Raw genomic sequence first — 19,828 nt, 5'->3', positions numbered from 1 at the left:
CCAGCTGTTTCTCAAACAAATTGCTGTCAAGCCTCCCCTTTCATCTAATTTCGTTGGTTTCAGAGAGAAAACACCATTGGTGCCGTGCCCAGGTTCCCTTAAAGATGGTGTATCTATCCCCATTCATTGTTGTGATTGTTGACTGATCACACACAGCAGCCCCCTTCCCTGAAGAATTTCTCAGTAAAACAGTAACTGACTGACTTGGGAAGCTATGTCTCCTTCTACTTCAGCGAATGGCTGACTGACAAGTCAATGATTGTCACAGATTACAAAAGACTGGCCTCAAGGGCACAAAGTGGGACTAACTCTGGATGTATGTGGTGCTCTAGAGCTTCCCAGGGGATCAGACTAAAGTTAATCTTTAGCTGAAATGACATTCTTCCTTGGCTTCTATCCCTTGTTCTACTTAGAGTATATCCCTAATAAGAGGTCACTTGAACAGAAATCTCCATCACAGGCTCAACAGAAGACATCTTTTTTCCATCAATATTATTGCAACATCAACCCTATCATACATCATATTAACTAACCATCTCAGCTGTGCAGCACCGCATATATGCTTCAGCATTCTATTAGAGTGCAGTGGTTCCCAGACTGTGGTCCCTGGCCAGCAGCCTCAGCATCTTTGGAAACTTGTTAGAGCTGCAAATTCTCACTCCAGACTTACTGAGCAAAGAACGCCACCACAGAGATGTGCTGTAATTAACTAACCCATTACTGTTGTCCATTTCAGTTATTTCCATTTTATCCTGTTATAAATAGTGGTGAAATGAATATTGTTGCAGGTAAATATTTGTGTACATTTCAGATTATTTTGTATTTGCCTGCAACTTACTTTGTTGTAAAAGTTTTGCATCAAAAAAGGTAATACTGATAAATGAATAGAGGGATGGATATATAATAAAGCAAGCAGAGCAATATGTTAATGGTAGAGTTTAGGTGATGAATACATGAATGTTCACTGCAAAATTCTTTCAATTTTCTCATATGTTTAAAGTTTGTTGTGAAGTGTAAAAAATAAAAAATAAAAATGTTGGAAAATTTATATTTTTTTAAGCTAAATTCCTGGATTTGGAATAGACTGTTCATAGTATGTGCACATCTTTCAACTTTGTGAAGTTAAAACATCAACCAGAAAGTGTCAGTTCCTTCACACTGTCAACACCACTTTTTAGTGCTTTCCAAATCTCTGCCAACTTGTTAAGCAAAAGCTGGTAATTCATCTTTTAAGTCATAATTTCCATGTGTATTTCTTAAGTTAATATATAATGAACATGCTTGGCTTCAGATTTGATGTCAGTTATTCAAACCATGAAATAGTAATCAAGATTTGAGCACTCACTGGGAGCACTTAATTTATTACCGAGAACCATACCCTCGAGAATAACTTGCAAACCAAATTATATTGGTGACAGTTACTTCCAGGCCAGCATCCTACACAGGCAGAGGGGGCTAGTGCCAGATTGCCAAATGGATCTCATTTAATAGATGATGAGAAAAAGGACTTCCTTTGGGAGGGGGAGCCGGTAGCCTCTTCACCCATTTTACCAGAATACTCAGAATTCTAAGCATTTCTAAGTGATTTCTTTTGTGCTAAAGCAATTAGATCCCCAAGATTCTATTTTAGAATTTAAGAATTTTACTTCAGTATGCTAGTAGGCTCTCCTTAATTATGGTGCAGCCAAAGGATGGAATGTAATGAGACCATTAAAAGAGAACTATGGAATTCTACATTTACTCACATGGGAAGATGTCTGTAATATACATGCTCATTGCAAAACAAAATTATGCATGTGTATACATGACAGAAATATGTGAAAGAGTATTTATGAAAATATTAATAGTAATTACCTCCAGCTGAATGATGCATGGGAGTTTTTTTCCTCTTTTTATTTTTTCTCTATTATTTATGTTTACACTGAACATATAAACATTGTTTTTAATAACAACAAATACAATAAGGCTACTTACATTTTGATAAAAATTACATTGAAAATATCCCAGGAAACCACTAAGCCATTACCACCCAATTAAAATTTAATTTAGCAAAATTTTCAAGTCAAGGTTAAAGTCTTCTACAGAATGAGACTCAGATTTAGCATATTTTTTTACATTTTATTTTTTTGCTTTATTTTATTATTATTATTTAAATTTTATTTTGTTTAAAGTATTACATATATCAATAGTAGTACATATATCTCCTTCCCCCTCCTCCCCCCATTGACCTTCACCCAGCGTCCTCTAGCATATTTTAAAGAGCATAGGGGAAAAGAGTTAGACACAAATTAGGCAAAGAGGTTTCCAGCCAGGTATTAAGCATCAGAATGATAGATTTGCATTGTCCTACAAATGTCCTAGAGATTTCACAGAATATAAATCAATAGGCAATGGAAGGAAGGCTTCTGTGGAAACCAAAGGGCTAAAGGCTCACTACAACTCAGAGTAAATTTCAACTTTACCACAATTCCTGCTTTCCATATTGTAGCAGCGAAAAAGAAGGAAATCTTATCTTTTGCAGCTGCATGGATGGACCTGGAAAGCATTATGCTAAGTGAAATAAGCCACTCAGAGAGAGACAAGTACTGTATGATTTCACTTACATATGGAATCTAATGAACAAAATAAACTAACAAATAAAACAGAAACAGGCTCATAGACACAGAGAACACACTGACAGCTGTTAGAGGGAAAGAGGTTGGGGACTTGGTGAAAAATGTGAAAGGATTAAACTAAACAAAACAAAAAAACCCTCATAGACACAGACAACAGTTGGCGATTACCAGGGGGAAAGAGGAGTGGAGGGAGATAGAAAAGGACACAGAGGGGATAAATGGTGATGGAAGGAGACTTGGGTTGAACTCCAATATAATATCCAGATGATGTATTATAGAATTGTACACCTGAAACTTGTATACTTTTATTCCCCAATGCCACTGAAAAATTTTAGTAAAAAAAAAAAAAAAATACAAGAAAATATCTACTGACAAATGTTATTCACTTCTCCTCTGACAGCAGGCCTGGGATCCAATGACAGTTAATTTTTTAAAATATATATTTAACAGACTTAAATTTTTAAATGTATACTTCACAAAGACTAAAAGGAGAATATGACATGGTAAATCACTCACCTCCATAAGAAGACATGTCTGTACATGGGCAGATGTCCCTGGATGTGACACCACTGTCCCATTTTTTATTTGAAAATGTATTTTGCACATATATCCATCAGAACAGTCCTGTGTTCCATCATAAAAAAATACATAAGAAAATACCAATTATTTTAAGTATTCATCATTCTAAGAATTACAGTTACTCATAACTTCCAAACCGAGCAATGAAAAACAAAGTATATTAAATGAGATGAGATAATAGGGATAATCTCATCCAATAAATAGAAGTTTTAGTTCCCCACCTTTCTCACTTATTGATACTTCTCCTTCTCTTAGATTTAATCCCTACTCCCCGTTTTTTCCACTTAAGCACACCATAGAACAGAAGTCACAAAGAAAAACTTTTAGGTTGGCTGCTGTTAAAAAGCATATAAATATCTTATAGAAATATCTTGTCACATAACTAATATTGATTTTCACAACATACACAAAAAGAAAAATTTTAGGAAAACTTGCAACAAAACTTGAAACTAGGGCCCTTTCATTTCAATTACGTGATCAAGGCAAGATCTCCATTAAAATGTCCCAGGAAGGTAATCATGCAGTACCTGGTCCCAGGGAGTCTGAAAACACGCTGAACCTGCAAGGGAAAAAGGAACCTTATCCAGTCTAATCCTCCCATTTCATAGATTAGAAGGTGAAGGACGGAAGCTTGTCTTACATCTAATTAGGGTCAAAGCTGGAAATGGAAAGCAGGCCTGTTGACCCTAGTGTTCTTTTGACTACACTAAGCAAATTCTGCCAGAGTCGAGGATGGAGGCAGAAAAATGCTTACTACAGACTCTCACTTTGCACATTGAGTAATATGCTGAAGTCACTTAAGTGTGGTCTGGGGACAAGCAGCAGCCTCAGGGTGACTTGGATGGCAGCCTGTTAGGCAAAATCTCAAGCCCCACCCAGACCTCGTAAATTGGAATCTGTTTTTAACAGGATTCTAGGTGATTCACGTGCACATTTGGAGCACGAAGGCAGCTTGCATGGCAATTCCTAACTCAAAGGAACTGCAAAATGTTGGCCTTGAACAGTGGTTCTCAACTCTGGCTACACATCAGAAGCACCTGGAGAGTTTTCAAACTACTGTTGCTAAAGTGCCCCTCAGACCAGTGAAGTCAGGATCTTCCCAGTAGATGAAGCAGCCAAGGTAGAGAGCCACTGCACTAAATTAACTGGAGTTCCCCTTTTGAACTCTGAGAGCAGTCATCCTGTTCTCTGCAGCTGCCTTGGGAGAAAAGGCATAAACTGCCAGCCTGCAGGAATACCGGGCTCCCTGGGAGCTCTCAGGGGCTATTCTCCCTCTGTGGAGGCTCGTCTAGGAGCTGTGATGTGCTAAAATGGCTTTCTACGTGGTCTTCACTACCACCTCCAACCCTACTTTCTGCCACTTGCCCAGCCTTGACCTAGTCCTCTGTCCCTGCCATAATCTTATAACTTAAGTCTATCACTGTCCCGTGTCCAACTCCATTTCCACTATCAGGATTCCTTGCTGCCCTCCACTACTGAGCAAGTTGCTTCTCATAGTTCCTATTAGAAGAGAAACTAATAGGAAATACTACAATCCAGACACTACTAACAAAAAACTCCTCACGTTATCTACGTAGAATGCCCTTCACCTTAAACCAATATAAGGAATAAAGATTTAAATGATAAAAACAATACCATAAATGTGCTGATGAAAACACTGGAGAATAGAAATACATACATATACTATTAAAAAGATATTTTAAAAATAAATAAAAACCTCAAAGTCATAATAAAATGCTGATAAATTCTACTTCATGAAAAAAATTCTTATCACAAAGTCAAAAGACAAACACATCAAAGTGTGAAAAAATTATGTATCGTTCTTATTATAGAAAAGGACTAATTTTGTCACTAAAAAGTAGCTTTAATTTCCTCAATATATTAATAGTTTCAACAAATCAAATAGAAAAAAAGTCAACAGCTCAATAAGAAAATGAGCAAAGAATACAAACAGGTAGTTCACTAACGAGGCAGTAAATATGGATATTATTCACATAATATGTTCAATATTACCCATAAAAATGCAAATCAAAATTGCATAATACCCTTTTTTTAAAAAAACCAATCAGATTGGCAAAGATCAAAAAGCATGAAATACACTATGGAGACAAAGATGTGGGTGAAACAGGTATGTACTCTCACACACTGTCAGGGGCAGGGTAGCTTAAATCAGTATAACCTCCCTGAAGAGCAAGTTAGCGATAACTATCCAAATTTTAAAAATACACATATTTTCCACCCAGAAATATTACTTTGAGGAATTTATCTTACAGATATAGTTAAGAACATTAGGAAGTATAACTCATGCAATGATATGTATTAAAGTATTATTTCCGTAACACAATATTGGAGTTAACATAAATGCTTATCAGTGAGGATTTTTTTAATAAATTATGATGAATCCAAATAATGGAATGCTATGCAGGCATAACAATGAGTAAGTTCTATAAATGATTGATATGGCATAAAATCAAGATAGTTCATTAAGTGAAATATGTGCGGAACTGTATGCAAGTGGACATCATGCTACCATTTGTGTAAATATAAACGCGTATGCTTGTATGTGCACTGAAAATGTCTGAAAGGACATTCCAGACCCTGGTATTGGTGAAGACTCTGGGTTTGGGTGAAGAGGATGGGAAGGTTAGGAAGTAAGTTTCCTTTTTTAGTGCACAAATCCTTTTGTGCCTATAAATATAAACCTTTCATGTTAGACAAGTACTTCATTCACTGCTCTCTGAACATATGTCTCCAGGCCATCACATTGCTGCAATCCATTCCAATCTTAAACTTCTAGGGAGAAAATGTCCTCCAGGCTTTCTAGAACCCTAGGGAGATAACCAAGTTTTCTGGTTTGTGCTTACTGCATACTGGATGGAGATCTAAGGATTTCCTAACAGAACATGTCTGAGTCTGCTTTCTTACAAGCTGTCATGGGCTATGCCACCCAGGGAGCTGTGTTATGCCTATTTGAATCCAACTACCCGAAAACTATAGGGCTTCTGTTGTTGAGTTTTAATAAGCTTTCAACAATCTTGTCTAGAAAAAAACCCTTATCTAAAATAATTGGGTGGTTATCTCAGGGCCTTAGTTCTACTTTGGAATAAAGTATTGCATATGGGACTCAAGTTAACTTCCCAGAATGATCAGCAGGATGGGCTCAGCTAAGGCCACAGGAAGCAATTAAGACAAATGGAAGTGTCAAGGTCACTGCTGGCACTGACCGGCAGAACCTGTGGGGTTAATGGAACCCTGAGGAGCAGGCCAAACCTAGGCCAGAGATCTCAAATAGTTGTCCTTTTCCCTTGATGAGTGATCAAACCAAAACTATCAATAGCTGCCCAAAGGTGATTAATCTTGGGGACAAAAGAAAAGTAAAATCTGCTGCTGAAAAGAAAAGCTTACACTGAGTTGGTCAAACATAAAATAAAATAATATTTTTAATGCCAAAGTTAGATGATATAGAAAAGTAATTGTTAAAGCTTTAGAGATCCTGCAGAACACAATTCTGAATATGCCCACTCCCAATACCCATCCAATGTTGCTAACTCTGGTTTCAATTTCTGATACTGTTGTTCCTCCTAAAGGCATGTATGGATCCTGGCCAAGGCTGATTTGGATGCCTAGAATCAATATCAAGAGTGACCAGATCCAGTCAAACTAATTCATGGTAACTGCTGGCCTCTGACTCAGGCAAAAATTCAAGAGCCCCAAAATTCAAGAAACCAAAAACCCAAAAGTTAAAATATAGATATTAAAAAATATATATGTACATATACAGTATATGTTTGTGTATATATACTATATATGTGTATGTGTATATGTGTGTGTGTGTGTGTGTGTGTGTGTGTGTGTGTTTATTGATTTCAGAGAGAGGAAGGGTGAGGGAGAGAAAGAGAGAAACATCAATAAGAAAGAAACATTGATCAGATTGGCTTCCTCCTGCAGGACCCTTACTGGGGAACCAGCCTGTAACCCTGGCATGTGCCCTGATGGTGAATTGACCCGGTGACCTCCTGGTGCATGGGATGACAACCAACTGAGCCACTCAAGCCAGGCCAACATATTTCATCTTTGATGTATTTCTTAAATTTTCCTTGGTCTTGGAGTATTGTTGTTTTTGGTGTTTTTTTTTTTGTTTGTTTGTTTATTTTTTGTAGTGTGGAATATTGCTTTTATCTTTGTGACCTAACATAATTGTCTACTGAACACATTTATTCACTAGCTGAGAATTAAACCACACAAAAATATTGTGACCATTGGTTGTTGACTGGATATTTTCTGGTTCTATCCAGTCAAAAAAACTTTCTTAGAATGTTTATGGTATGAAATAAAAGAGAATCTGTAGGATTTTAAATTAAAATATTCTCTCCTCAATAGCAGTGTATCAGAGGGTAATACTGCCTTCTATCACAATCTGTAGTTCAACAGTGAATCTTGTTTACATTAGCATACATCCTATATAATAAAAGCCTAATATGCAAATTGATCAAACGGCAGAATGATCAATGGACAGGGGGCAGGGTCAGTGAGCAGGCAGCACTAGGCCAGCCAAGGTGGGTGCCAGTGGGCAGAGGGAGGGGATGTTGATTGGGTGGCAGAGGGGCAATCGGGGGACGGGGCCAGCTGCTCACTAGTTGGCGCTGTGCCCCAACAGGCCCACAGGTCACCTCCCATAGAGAAGCAGGTTTAAACCATCAGTTGGACATCCTCCAAGGGCTCTTAGTCTGTGAGAGGGTGCAGGCTGGGCTGAGGGTCCCCCTGCCCCTAAGGGCAAGAATTTTCATGCCCTGGGCCTCCAGTATTACATCATTTTATTAGGTTTAAATTTATAATCAATCTATAAACAAAGCACAGAGAACTAATTGTAGAACGGAATTTAAATATTATAGATCTTGATGATGTAAAATTAATAATATAATTAATTTAAAAACAAAAAAGAGGAACAGGAAGGAATGTGAGAGACAGTATACACACACTAAGTTCCTCATCTACCATAGCAAAATACAAGTTATTGTTCAAAGATAAAAAATCAAGAAGTAGAAGTATACTGTTTAAAGTTACAGAAATAACCCAGAGCTGGTGGCTCAGTGGATTGAGTGGCAACCCATGGACTAAAAGGTCCTGGGTTTGATTCCCAGTCAGGGCACATGCCCGGGTTGTGGGCTCAATCCCCAGTAGGGGGCCTACAGGAGGCAGCCAATCAATGATTCTCTCATATCATTGATGTATCTATCTTTCTCTCCCTCTCTTAAGTCAATAAAAATATTTAAAAACCTATTTTAAAAAAGCTCACATTAAACAAATAAAATAAAGCTTAGCTCAGTAGATAGAATGTTGGCCTACAGTTTGATTCCGGTCAAGAGCACATCCAGTAGGGGGCATGCAGGAAGCAGCCAATCAATGATTTTCTCTTATCATTAATGTTTCTTTCTCTCTCTTCCTTCCTCTCTGAAATCAATAAAAACTATATTTAGTTTATTTAATGTTTATAATAAAAGCAATATGTGATCTTTGTAAAAATCCTAACCATACATATATATATATTAAAAATAAAATAAACTATATATATTAAAAATAAAATAAAGTTACAAAAATAACTGAGAATACCTAAGAAGTTATTCTTCATCAATAAGGTTCCATTAAAATTTAACTTATCCATACAATAGAATACTATGCATACTAGAAATAATAAAAGAGCCCAGTGGTGGCTCAGTGGTTGAGCATGGACATATGAATCAGGAGGTCACAGTTCAATTCCCATTCAGGGCAAATGCCGGGATTTCAAGCTCATTCCCCAATCGGAGGCATGCAGAGGGCAGCCAATCAATGATTCTCTCTCATCATTGATATTTCTATCTCACTCTCACTCTCACTTCCATTCTGAGATCAATAAAAAATAATCAAGAAATAATAAAATTATTATGTATATGCTCACAAAGAAAGATGTCCATGATAAATGTTAGGTATATACCTTAGTATCAGAACAATAATTTCATTTATATACACATATATCAATATAATGTGTATATATATATATATATATATATATATATATGATGTGCACACAAATACAAACTACAAAACTGAATCAGAGGAAAGAAAATATTTTAATCTGTATTTTTATATATATGTATGGTTAGAATTTTTACGAAGATCACATATTGCTTTTATTATAAACATTAAATAAACTAATGTAAAACAAAGGTACAACCTATGAAAGAAAGAGTAATATTGTGCTAAGGAGACCAAGTAAGGAAAGTTCATTAAAATTTCCCTTCCATTTTCTACAAACAATATGATTCTAAGGACCATAAATGTTCTTTATACAATGTTAATTTTTGTTTTTATTTTCTCTCCTTTTTAAACTAATCATCTCCTTGGTAAGCCAAAACAAGGCCAATACTTCTTTGTTAAGTTGCTACTTAATTATAGCATATCTTCACTTTGTTTTGCAAGCGGACATTGTTTTATGCGATTTAGGGCCTCGATTTTCAATTCCATTCAATAAAAACATGCTGAGAATCCCAGCACTGTGCTCTTTTGTATAAGTTAGTTTTCTTAAAATAGTCCTGTTCCCTTTTCCTGGCAGAACCACCTCCAGCCCCTCTCCACTCCCTAGATGAGCAGTGAACACTCCCTCCTCCCTTTCTGTGAATGCAGGTCAAAGCACAACAAAGCCAGTAGCCCTAAGAAATAAGGAGCAGAAGAGTATCACCCACTTATCAGGCCAGAAAAGGTTCCTGGGCCTTTCAGAGACCTTATTTGGGGGGAAGCACGCATGCATGTGTTAACACATGTACTTACACAGCCTACTGTTTTTATTTTAAATAGTTACAGTTTAAATGATGTTAAATCCTTTTTTCCCCTTCTTGCAGCCAAAGCATCAAAAGTAAGTTATTAGATCATGCTAGTTCCATTTTCCTTATTAACACGCAACAGATAACTCCACAACGGTAGGTTTCACTATTAAGCATTGGTGGGATTTCATTCTCTTTTCTCTTTTTTACTTTTTAATAATGTTTGGTTTTCAGGTTTTCCAACTTGCCCATTTTTAAGTTTTCCATTTTCAGTTCATAGATGTGAGGCCTCCGTGTGCCCTCATACTTTTTATTATATTAAACTATTTGGTTTTGCTTCCCAGAGCATTCCTGCTTATTTGTGCCCACGGAATGGCCAATGGACGCTACAACTAATTGGAGGGTTGTGGTGAGCCGGCTGTAGTAAAACACCTTCTTCCTGTCTCTGTTTCTGCTTCCAAGTTAAGCTTGTAGAGATTTTAACATATTTTGTTTGCTCTAGTTGAAATGTTCTCAAAGGTTTATCATCGTTCTTCCAATGTCATAGAGAAAGTAGGAAGAAAAAACACACACATATAGATGACTCAAGTTCTGACCTTTCCCACCTTGATATCTGGGTTGAAAGTTACTCTAAGTCTTTTTCTTTTCATAAATAAATGATTTCTTTTTATAGTATTATCTGTTAAAAGGAAATTATTCCAGAGACTTAAGAGTATTAAAGTAATTTGTACTTAATAAACTAAATTGAAAGAAAGTTGATAGTCTGACAGTAGGAAATTATCAGGGTAGCAAGCTGTCACTTTGATATCAAAGCACTATTCTTGCAAAGCAGTACAAGTAACTTATTAACTTTCCCAATTTGGGGGAAATCAAGAAGGATTCTGCTAAGAGGGTGGGAAGAAGGAAAGTGAGCAAGGGAGACCTTCCTGGCATGGGTGTCATACACAGAACCACCCAATGGGTGACTTGAAATGACAGAAGTGTATTCTCTCACCGTTCTGGATCTGGAGGCTAGAAGGCCAAAATCAGCTTGCCCAAGAAGAACAGCTGAGGGGGGCAGAGTTCATGGCCGCTGCTTTAGAAGCTGTTCCAGCCTGAGGATATTAGGCCATATTCTCAGGGTTGTTGCTGGAAATCAGAGGATTTTGACCAAAAATCGGAAATGGAGGTATCACAGCTTTTAGAGAAAACTGCATGGCAGTACAATTGCTCTTTCTTGTCCAGGAGGTCTAGAAAATGTGAGGCTGAAGACTATACTGGAGTCATTCTATTTAAGAGGGGGGAAAATGCATCTAATATCCACTACCTGTTTAACACCAGACACATGGCAAACTCACAATGTCGGCAGAGAAGGGGGGGGAAGGAAGAAGGAGACAGGGAGGGTGTTATCCACTCAGTCTTTGTTATTAATGTAACAAAAGTTCCCTGACATATTTCCCAGAATGAGTCACAACCTCTGCTCTCATAGTTATTTCCATGCCAGGCCTGTGCATGTTTAAAGCTCTTATAATGAATACCCTCTCTTAGGTATCTCCCAGCAGAACTCCTGCCTCCCATAGGTTGACTTTAGCAAGTCTCAGAAGAAGAAAGTTTGCTGCCTTTGCATCAGGTAGCAGGAGCAGAAGCACACCACCTTACCCCACACTTTTGCTACAGATCTTAGTGACTCTTTCTTTAATACTTCTTGTCTGACATTTCTATGAGATAATCATATTCTCCCGCTGCTGTGTTTCCAGCCTTAGGATTGGAGACAGACCACCTAAATTGATGTTCATATACTTAAAATCTGTATGAATTAAATTTCATTTTAGATAATGGAGGGTCAGACTGGTACCTTTCAAAAATTTTGGCATTATTCTAAGTGTTTCTTTAGACTAGATTTACCCCGCCCCCACCTGCCCCGTGTAAAACAGCTATAAAACCAAAAAAAAAAAAAAAAAAAATACACAAAATCGGAGTTTTCAGATATTGGACATAGGAAATGAAGGGCAGTGATCTCTAAGAGAAGAGAAATAAACAAGGTGAGCTCTACAAGTGTCCCAGCTCTCTGCCTGTAGAAACTTCTTATAAAAGAAAAGATAAAATGGCAGATGATTTCATTGTTTGCTTAACCTAAGAATCAATAGAAAAGTAATAAATAAGCCTCTTAGAGAAAATAAAAAGATCAACAAATAAAAATCATTAACTTTAGCCGAAACCGGTTTGGCTCAATGGATGGAGCATCGGCTTGGGGACTGGGGGGTCCCGGGTTCGATTCCGGTCAAGGGCATGTATCTTGGTTGCGGGCATGTCCCCAGTGGGGGTGTGCAAGAGGCAACTGACCTATGACTCTCTCTCATCGATGTTTCTAGCTCTCTATCTCTCTCCCTTCCTCTCTGTAAAAAATCAATAAAATATATTTTTTTAAAAATCATTAACTTTACAAATGTAACAATAATCAAATCATAACCAAAAATACATCATTCCTAGTATGAACAAAAATTGTCAAATATCCAGGAAAATACCTATCATCATGTCAAGAAAATGATACAACTTGACTTAGGACATGGAAAAAAAAAATCCTAGGTTTTTTTTTTGTTTTTTTTTTTATAAAACTTGTAAAGTGATTCTAAACTTTATTTTAAAAAGAAAATATAGAGAAATAGTTAATTTAAAAAAAACATTAATGAATGATAGGATTATCTCGTATCAAAATAAACTAAAGACAATTAGTAATAATTAGAATCGATATTACTATAACAAAAAAGAAAAAACAATCAGGAATTAGAATATGGAGTCTAAAAATAGACTCATTTATATCTTAAACTTTAATATTTGATAAAGAAAATAATTTGGATCACTGAGGGAAGTCTGGATGAATCAATAATAAATATGAAGTCAACTAGATTAGCATGAAATAAAATAAACTGCACTAGCATTTCACACAATTTCCAAAATAAATTACAGCTGGATTAAAGCCCTAAAATATAAAAAATAAAATAATAAAGGTCTAGAGAAAAATACAAGACAATATTTTCATAATTTGAAGTTAGAAAGGATTTCCTGAGTAAAATCAACCCCAAAGCCATAAAGAACAAGACTGACAGATTTATTAAAAATTAAAAACTCCTATATGACAAATGATACTATTAACAAAGTTAAAAGAAAAGTGACAGTCTGGGAAAAAATATTTGCAATATATATAGGGAATGAAGGATTGATAGTAATAATATACAAGATACTCCTACAAATCAATACTACAAAGATAAACAACCTTACAGTAAAAGAGACAAAGGGCAAAAACAGGAAATTCCTAAAAGAAATACCAGTGACCAATAAGCATATGAAAACCTGCACAACATCAGTGAAATGAGGAAAATGCAAATCAAAACAATATTTCCTTTTTAGAATGAAAATATTTTAAAGATCAGTAATATCTAGTTTTATAGAGTATGAGGAAATGGACATATTCATATACTTTTTGATAGGTGTATAAATTGCTATAGACTGGAGAGTTTGTCCATGTTCTCATTCATTCATTCATTCAACAAATATTATTAGCACCTACTTTGTGCAATGTGTCATACTGGGCCCTAGGGATATAGCAGTGAACAAAACAAACAAAAGCTCTTGCTCTCCTGGAGGGCAGAGAATAACAAATAATTAAATATGCAAAGCAAGTAGCTGTAAGTGAAAATAAAAATAAATTCGGGTAAGAGGGATTGAAAGTGATAGGGTTAGGAAGATGCTATTTTACAGGGAGTAAGCAGGTAGGACCTCTCTGATAAGGTGAGTAAAGATCTGAAGGAAGTAAGGGAACAAGTCAGACAGCTATCTAGAATAAACAGTAGATAGTGGGAATGGGAAGTGCATGGCCCCATGGTGAAAACAGGAGATTCTAGTGTGGGCTGGAGCTGAGAGGAAGGAGCTGAAGAGTAATCCTATATAATAAAGAGGTAGTATGCAAATTGACCCTCACACCTCACAAGATGGCTTCCTGTGACCAGGCCAGCAAGGGGGATTAGTGAGGGATGACCAAATGACTCAACAAGCAGGCTGCGAGGGGTGACAAGGCCAGCAGGGGGAGCAGTTGGGAGCGACTAGGCTAGAAAGGGGGACAATTGAGGGTGACTAGGCTGGCAGGGGAGGCAGTTAGGGGTAACCAGGCCAGCAGGGAGGGGAAAATTGGGGGCGACCTGGCCATCAGAGGGGGGCAATTAGGAGTGACCAGGCCAACGGGGGGGGGGGGGGGGGAGGGGGGCAGTTCAGGGTGACCAGATAGGCAGGCAGGTGAGCAATTAGGAGCCAGCTGTCCAGGATTATGAGAGTTATAAGAGGGATGTCTGAGCGATCCCAGACTGGAGAGGGTGCAGGCTGGGTGAGGGGACACCCCCACCCTCCCATGCACGAATTTTGTGCACTGAGCCTCTAGTATTAAGATTAGAGCTCTAGCTGGTTTGTCTCAGTGGATAGAGCATTTGTCTGCAGACTGAAGGGTCCCAAAGGATCCTGGGTTTGATTCTAGTCAAAGGCACATGCCTGGGTTGTGGGCTCGATCCCCAGCCAATCAATGACTCTATTTCATCACTGATGTTTCTATCTCCCTCTCCCTTCCTCTCTGAAATCAATAAAAATACATTTAAAAAAAAAAAAAAAGATAAGATTAGAGAGGAAAGGGTTGAGGGAGGATTCATTTGGGCCTGGAAGTTATTATGGTCAAAGCTTTGGATTCTACTCTAAAACTGAAAGTTGGACTCACAGTTTTTTTTGTTTTTTGTTTTTATATATTTTATTGATTTTTTTATAGAGAGGAGGAGAGAGGGATAGAGAGCTAGAAACGTCAATGAGAGAGAAACATCGACCAGCTGCCTCTTGCACACCCCCTACGGGGGATGTGCCCGCAACCAATGTACATGCCCTTGACCGGAATCGAACCTGGGACCTTTCAGTCCGCAGAGCGACGCTCTACCACTGAGCCAAACCGGTTTCGGCAGGACTCACAGTTTTAAAACATCACTCTAGCTGCTGTTTAGAGACCAGATTCTAAGTGAGTAGTAATCAGGAAGCTATAGCAATAAGCCAGGCAAGAAATGATAAAGGGGTAGAATGGGCTAAAGTGTGCAGTTGAGTTAGTGAAAGCAGTTGATTGGGAATACATTTTGAAGACAAAGCTAATAGGATTTACTAACGGATTAAACATGGGATTCAAGAGCAAGAGGAATCAAGGGGAACTCCAGGTTCTTGTCCTGAGACACTAGAAGTCAATACTGACTGAGATGTGAAAATGGCAGGCAGGGGGAAGGTTAAGGGGAAAATGAGTTAAATGTGCCTCATAGACAGACATTCAAATGAAATGTCAATTAGGTTCCAGGATATAAAAGCCTGCAGTTAGGGATATGATAGGTGCTAAAATATAAATTCAAGAGTCATTGGTGAGTATATAGCATTTACAGCCAAGGAGCTGGATAAGATCTCCTAGGGAGTGAGTCTAATTAGCGGGGGGGAAAGTAGTCCAAAGTTTGAGGCCTGGGGCACTCAGTGTTGAGCTGTTGGGAGATGAGGAGGAACCAGCAGAGGAAGCCAAGAAGAAACAATCACAAGGTAGAAGGAAACCAAGAGGTCAGTGTCCCCAGTGCCAAGCAAAAAATATTTCAAGAAAGGAGTGATAATGTGCCAATTTTGCACTATCTGTCAAAATGTAAGATGAGCATCCTCGCTCATTCAGCACTTCTATTTTGAACTACCTATTCTGCAGAAATTTGTAAGTACACATAAAAACTGTATTGCATGCATATTCATTAAAGTATTTGCAATAGCGAATTAAATGCCCATAAACAAGGGCATGCTTAAATTATGGTGCATTTAAACAAGGGAGTAATATGCAACAATTTTAAAGAAACCTGGAATAGGTAAATTATTGATAAGGACCTCTTAATATTGTCTTAAACTATTTGAAGAATAATCATATGGAATGACTGATTCCAGATATATGAAAAAAGAAAACATATATATATATATATATATATATATATATATATATATATATATATATATATATATTTGTTACCCACATAGCAGGCAGGATCATGTGATGAGAGAAAGCATAAGCTTCAAATCAGACTTCCTGGAATATAAATTTGGCTTGTCACCTCAGACAAGTTTCTTAACTTCTCGTGGCCTTCTTTTTTCCCCTCTATAAAAGTGCTCAAAGGGAGGTTCTATGTATTAAATGAATTAATATTTTTAAAAGGTCAGTTTCTGGCATGTAGATATTAATAATGTCATAAAAGTGTAGATTATCTATAATAATAAAAACATAATGTGCTAATTAGACCAGACATCCTTCCAGATGGCCTTCCAGTCAAAGACAGGGCTGCGAGGGAAGCCTAGGTCGCAGGTGCCAGAGGGAAGCTGGTGCTGGTAGCTAGTGAGAAGGAAGGCCTACTCTTGCACGAATTTCATGCATTGGGCCTCTAGTAATATATAATATAATAACACTGGTTTTTCAAAGAAGTTTGGACTGGGAGTTGGCAAAGGAGGTGAGAGGGAGCTAAAAGAGACTTAAACATTTTACCATATATGCATCTATACTACTTGAATTTTTAATAATATACTAATGCAAATTTTCCAAAAATATACTATGTGCAGTTATTGTGAAATTCTTAAACTATTTTTAATAGAGAAAGGAAAAAGAATAGCAAGTTTATGAATCTCAATGGTTATTTCTAGAGATTTCTAATCAACGATCTAAATTTTGCTGACACAAGAAAATAAATCAAAGAATTGGGATAATATGAGGCAGGCAATATAACATTTTCTAGCCATTTCCAAGAAAGTTACACAGACACGTGGCAATAAGAATTTAAAAAAAGACAGAAGAGCCTAAATAAAATGAAAGAAAGGGAAAAGAATGAAATTGAGTGCAGATTCATAGACTTTGAGTCTAACCATGCAGGCAAATCAAAAATCCTATCACACCTGAGAGAAGCCCAGCGTCTCCGGATGGGTTTCCAGTAACATAGTCAGCATGTGTTACTAGTCAGTAGTCAGTTCCACCTTATATTCACCAAATGCATTCCCTCATTGTTCCTACCTGTCTCATCTGAAGCAACACAGAATCAAGTCTCTTTCTTCATCAAGAATTACTCTTGGCTACACATACTGGCCCTACTACCTTGTCTGAGCAGGTCCAGCCCTGCTTAGTGCGGGCAGAGAGGGCTTTCCAAGCAGCAGGCTGCTACACTGCTCCAGACCTAAGGCAAATACAGCTAAGACATTTTCCATACATTGATGCCAACAGGTAGAATGTTTAAGACAATGTGGTTGCACAATTGAATGGCTTCTGACTTTGACTGAATTCTGCTTGAAGAAACAACAGGTATTTGCAGGAGACAAATGCTAGAGTGTGCTATAGGCAGACTCAACTTAACCCTTTCATGCATAATCCCAAATCTTCCTTTCGTCACCTCTTTCTTTGTCTTCAGTATAAATTCTTCACCAGTTCCTCCCCAGACCTTCCCAAGGTAGAGCTCACTACTCCATGTATGGCTCTGCCTCTAATTACTATTTACTGTATTTGCATGCAGTTTTTTTTTTCCTCATTATAATGTCATTAGTATTCAAGGGAGCCCTGTTGCCAGGGCAACCAGGAGTGGTGCATGCAAGGCACAGCCTTTAATGAAAACTTAACCCTACTTTGTTTAATCCCCACTGTGTTTTTTGGCTCACTTCACTATGTGGTCAAAAGAATGGAAATATGCTGCAGTTACCCCTTCTCACATGGTGCTGCTCCAATATGTTCCCCAGATAACTAACCTCGATAAGTTCCTCTGATAACAATAAATTCTCCTTCTGATCAACACTGAACACATTTGAATATCTAAAATAGTCTATTTTTCTCCAGATTAAATGTTCTCAAGTTTTTCAAATTTGATATTGTTTTTTTTGACAATTACTAATCTAACTGCCTGCCCTTGAAAACATTCTAAATGATTTGGCTGAGATCAAACTCACTGCTTCTATACCATCATGCCAATCTGGTAACCTTCTCAAAAGGACATAAGAGATCAGATTGACAAGAGTTCTTTTTAACTAACCTACAAAGGTATGCTTATCAAAGTTGGGTACAATAATAATAATAATAATAATAATAATAATAATAATGGCTTATCAGGTGATCAAACCAAGATTTAATTTTTTAAAAAAATACCTTAGTTACAATAGGCAAAAATGAGAGGATAGTATGAATAAAAATAATATTCTAAAATTAGGCTTAACAATCCAACTACACAAATTCTGGTGTTCTTGCTTAACAGTAATATACACTTTTAAGCCATAAGAGCTTCAGATGCCCTCAAGTTCAATAAGATCCAAAGTGTGACAGGCTGCCATGTAGGGACTTCTTATAACTCAGTGAATAATTGTCACACTTTTAGGATAAGGTAAGGAGAGCAAGGTCAACAGTTATGCAGAACAGTTATGCTCACTTCTGATGTAGCAGACGTAGAGAAGGCCAGTGAGAATGCTCCTGGGCAATAAAACGAGCTGCGATGGTGAAAATGCTCCCTGTGCTGAACAAAACAGTAGGCAGGAGTCACCCGAAATGTGTCTAGTGTAACTAGGGAACCAAATTTTTTTTGTTTTATTTAGTTTTATTTTCAATTTGAATTACACGTGGCTACTGGCCACCATATTCTAAAGCACCGCTACATAGATGATTTGCTGCTACAGAGTGAATGTTCTTATAACATTTTAACATCAGACTGTATTCTTCAGCTTTCCCCCAAACAAGCAATTGGAGTGGGGCCCAGTAACACCCACGTCATAGTCCAGAAGGAGGTCCTACTGTATGTAGCATCCATTGTAGGCTACATTCTCCAAAGGAGAAGGCCCAGGCTATAGGGACAGTCTGCCCTGGGACCAGGGGTAGGAGTTTAGAAGAAGATGGGTGGTTAGTATGACCAAGGACTTGAAAAGCATAATGGCATAGAGTGAAGCACACAGACTGACTGAGTTCATATCCAGCTCTGCCGTAAATAATGTGTAATCTCAGCTACCTCATCTGTAAAGTGGGGATAATAATGACAATTACCAACCAGTGTAAAGATAAACAGAGTTAATACAGATAAAACACCAGTAGAATAGAGCCTGACACTAAATAATTGCTAATGAGTGTGTGTGTGTGTGTGTGTGTGTGTGTGTGTGTGTGTGTGTGTGTTTTGTTTTGTTTTAATAGGTTTCTTCTTCAAGAGTTAACTTACTTGGATCAATCCCCAAGGAATAGAGAGGTTAGGATGACCTATTTTTCTTCCTAGGATTTTATTCTTCTATATAATTCAGAGGCCATCTGAATAGCTATTTGGCTTAATCCAGCTCAGTCTGGTTTTCCACATCCTCCTGATTCTTACCAATCCCACTTATCTCCCATATCAGTAAGACATAAGACACAGCACACTCTACCCCATTATAGATGCCCAGTTGATAAATTATTTCCTGAAACTTGACCTCCCAGTCCTTGCTTTCCTCCATTCTCTGAAATTTCTTAGTCGTTGAATGTGGGACCTGTCACTGTTAACATTCTTGACTCAGACCTTCAAATTGTCAGTCCACTGTTTCCTAACCCTTTCCACATCCTGCCACACATAATAATCCATATTTGAACAGTATAATGGAGTAAATTGGAGGGGATTTGGTGGTGGTTATATGAAACTTTGTGAAAAAAATCTTAAATACATTTTTTAACATTATATAATCATTTCAGTCAATACTCACTTCTACCCGGAGCCCCAGGCTAGTCTTTCTGTCTATATACCGAAGAGTATTTATCACTTTTCTCCAAATGATAGACACTCCTTT

General features: G+C 37.5%; 1 protein-coding gene across 2 annotated transcripts in view; it reads right to left on the bottom strand.

Moving 5' to 3' along the window:
* ATG10 (autophagy related 10) overlaps positions 1-19,828 on the bottom strand; it is a 179,142-nt gene that overhangs the window by 139,158 nt on the left and 20,156 nt on the right. Inside the window, exon 2 of one of the 2 annotated variants that reach the window (XM_084882173.1) lies at positions 3,132-3,239. The exons of the other annotated variant lie outside the window; for it this stretch is intronic. Coding sequence (XP_084738299.1) covers positions 3,132-3,239 — 108 coding nt within the window. The remainder of the gene's footprint in view (positions 1-3,131; positions 3,240-19,828) is intronic. 2 annotated transcript variants of the gene reach the window in all.

Source organism: Pipistrellus hanaki, assembly GCF_964339955.1.
Source record: "Pipistrellus hanaki genome assembly, chromosome: 4".
In the NCBI taxonomy this organism is placed as follows: Eukaryota; Metazoa; Chordata; class Mammalia; order Chiroptera; family Vespertilionidae; genus Pipistrellus; species Pipistrellus hanaki.
Note: the sequence above shows the minus strand (reverse complement) of the source record. Positions and strands in the feature narration are given on the sequence as shown.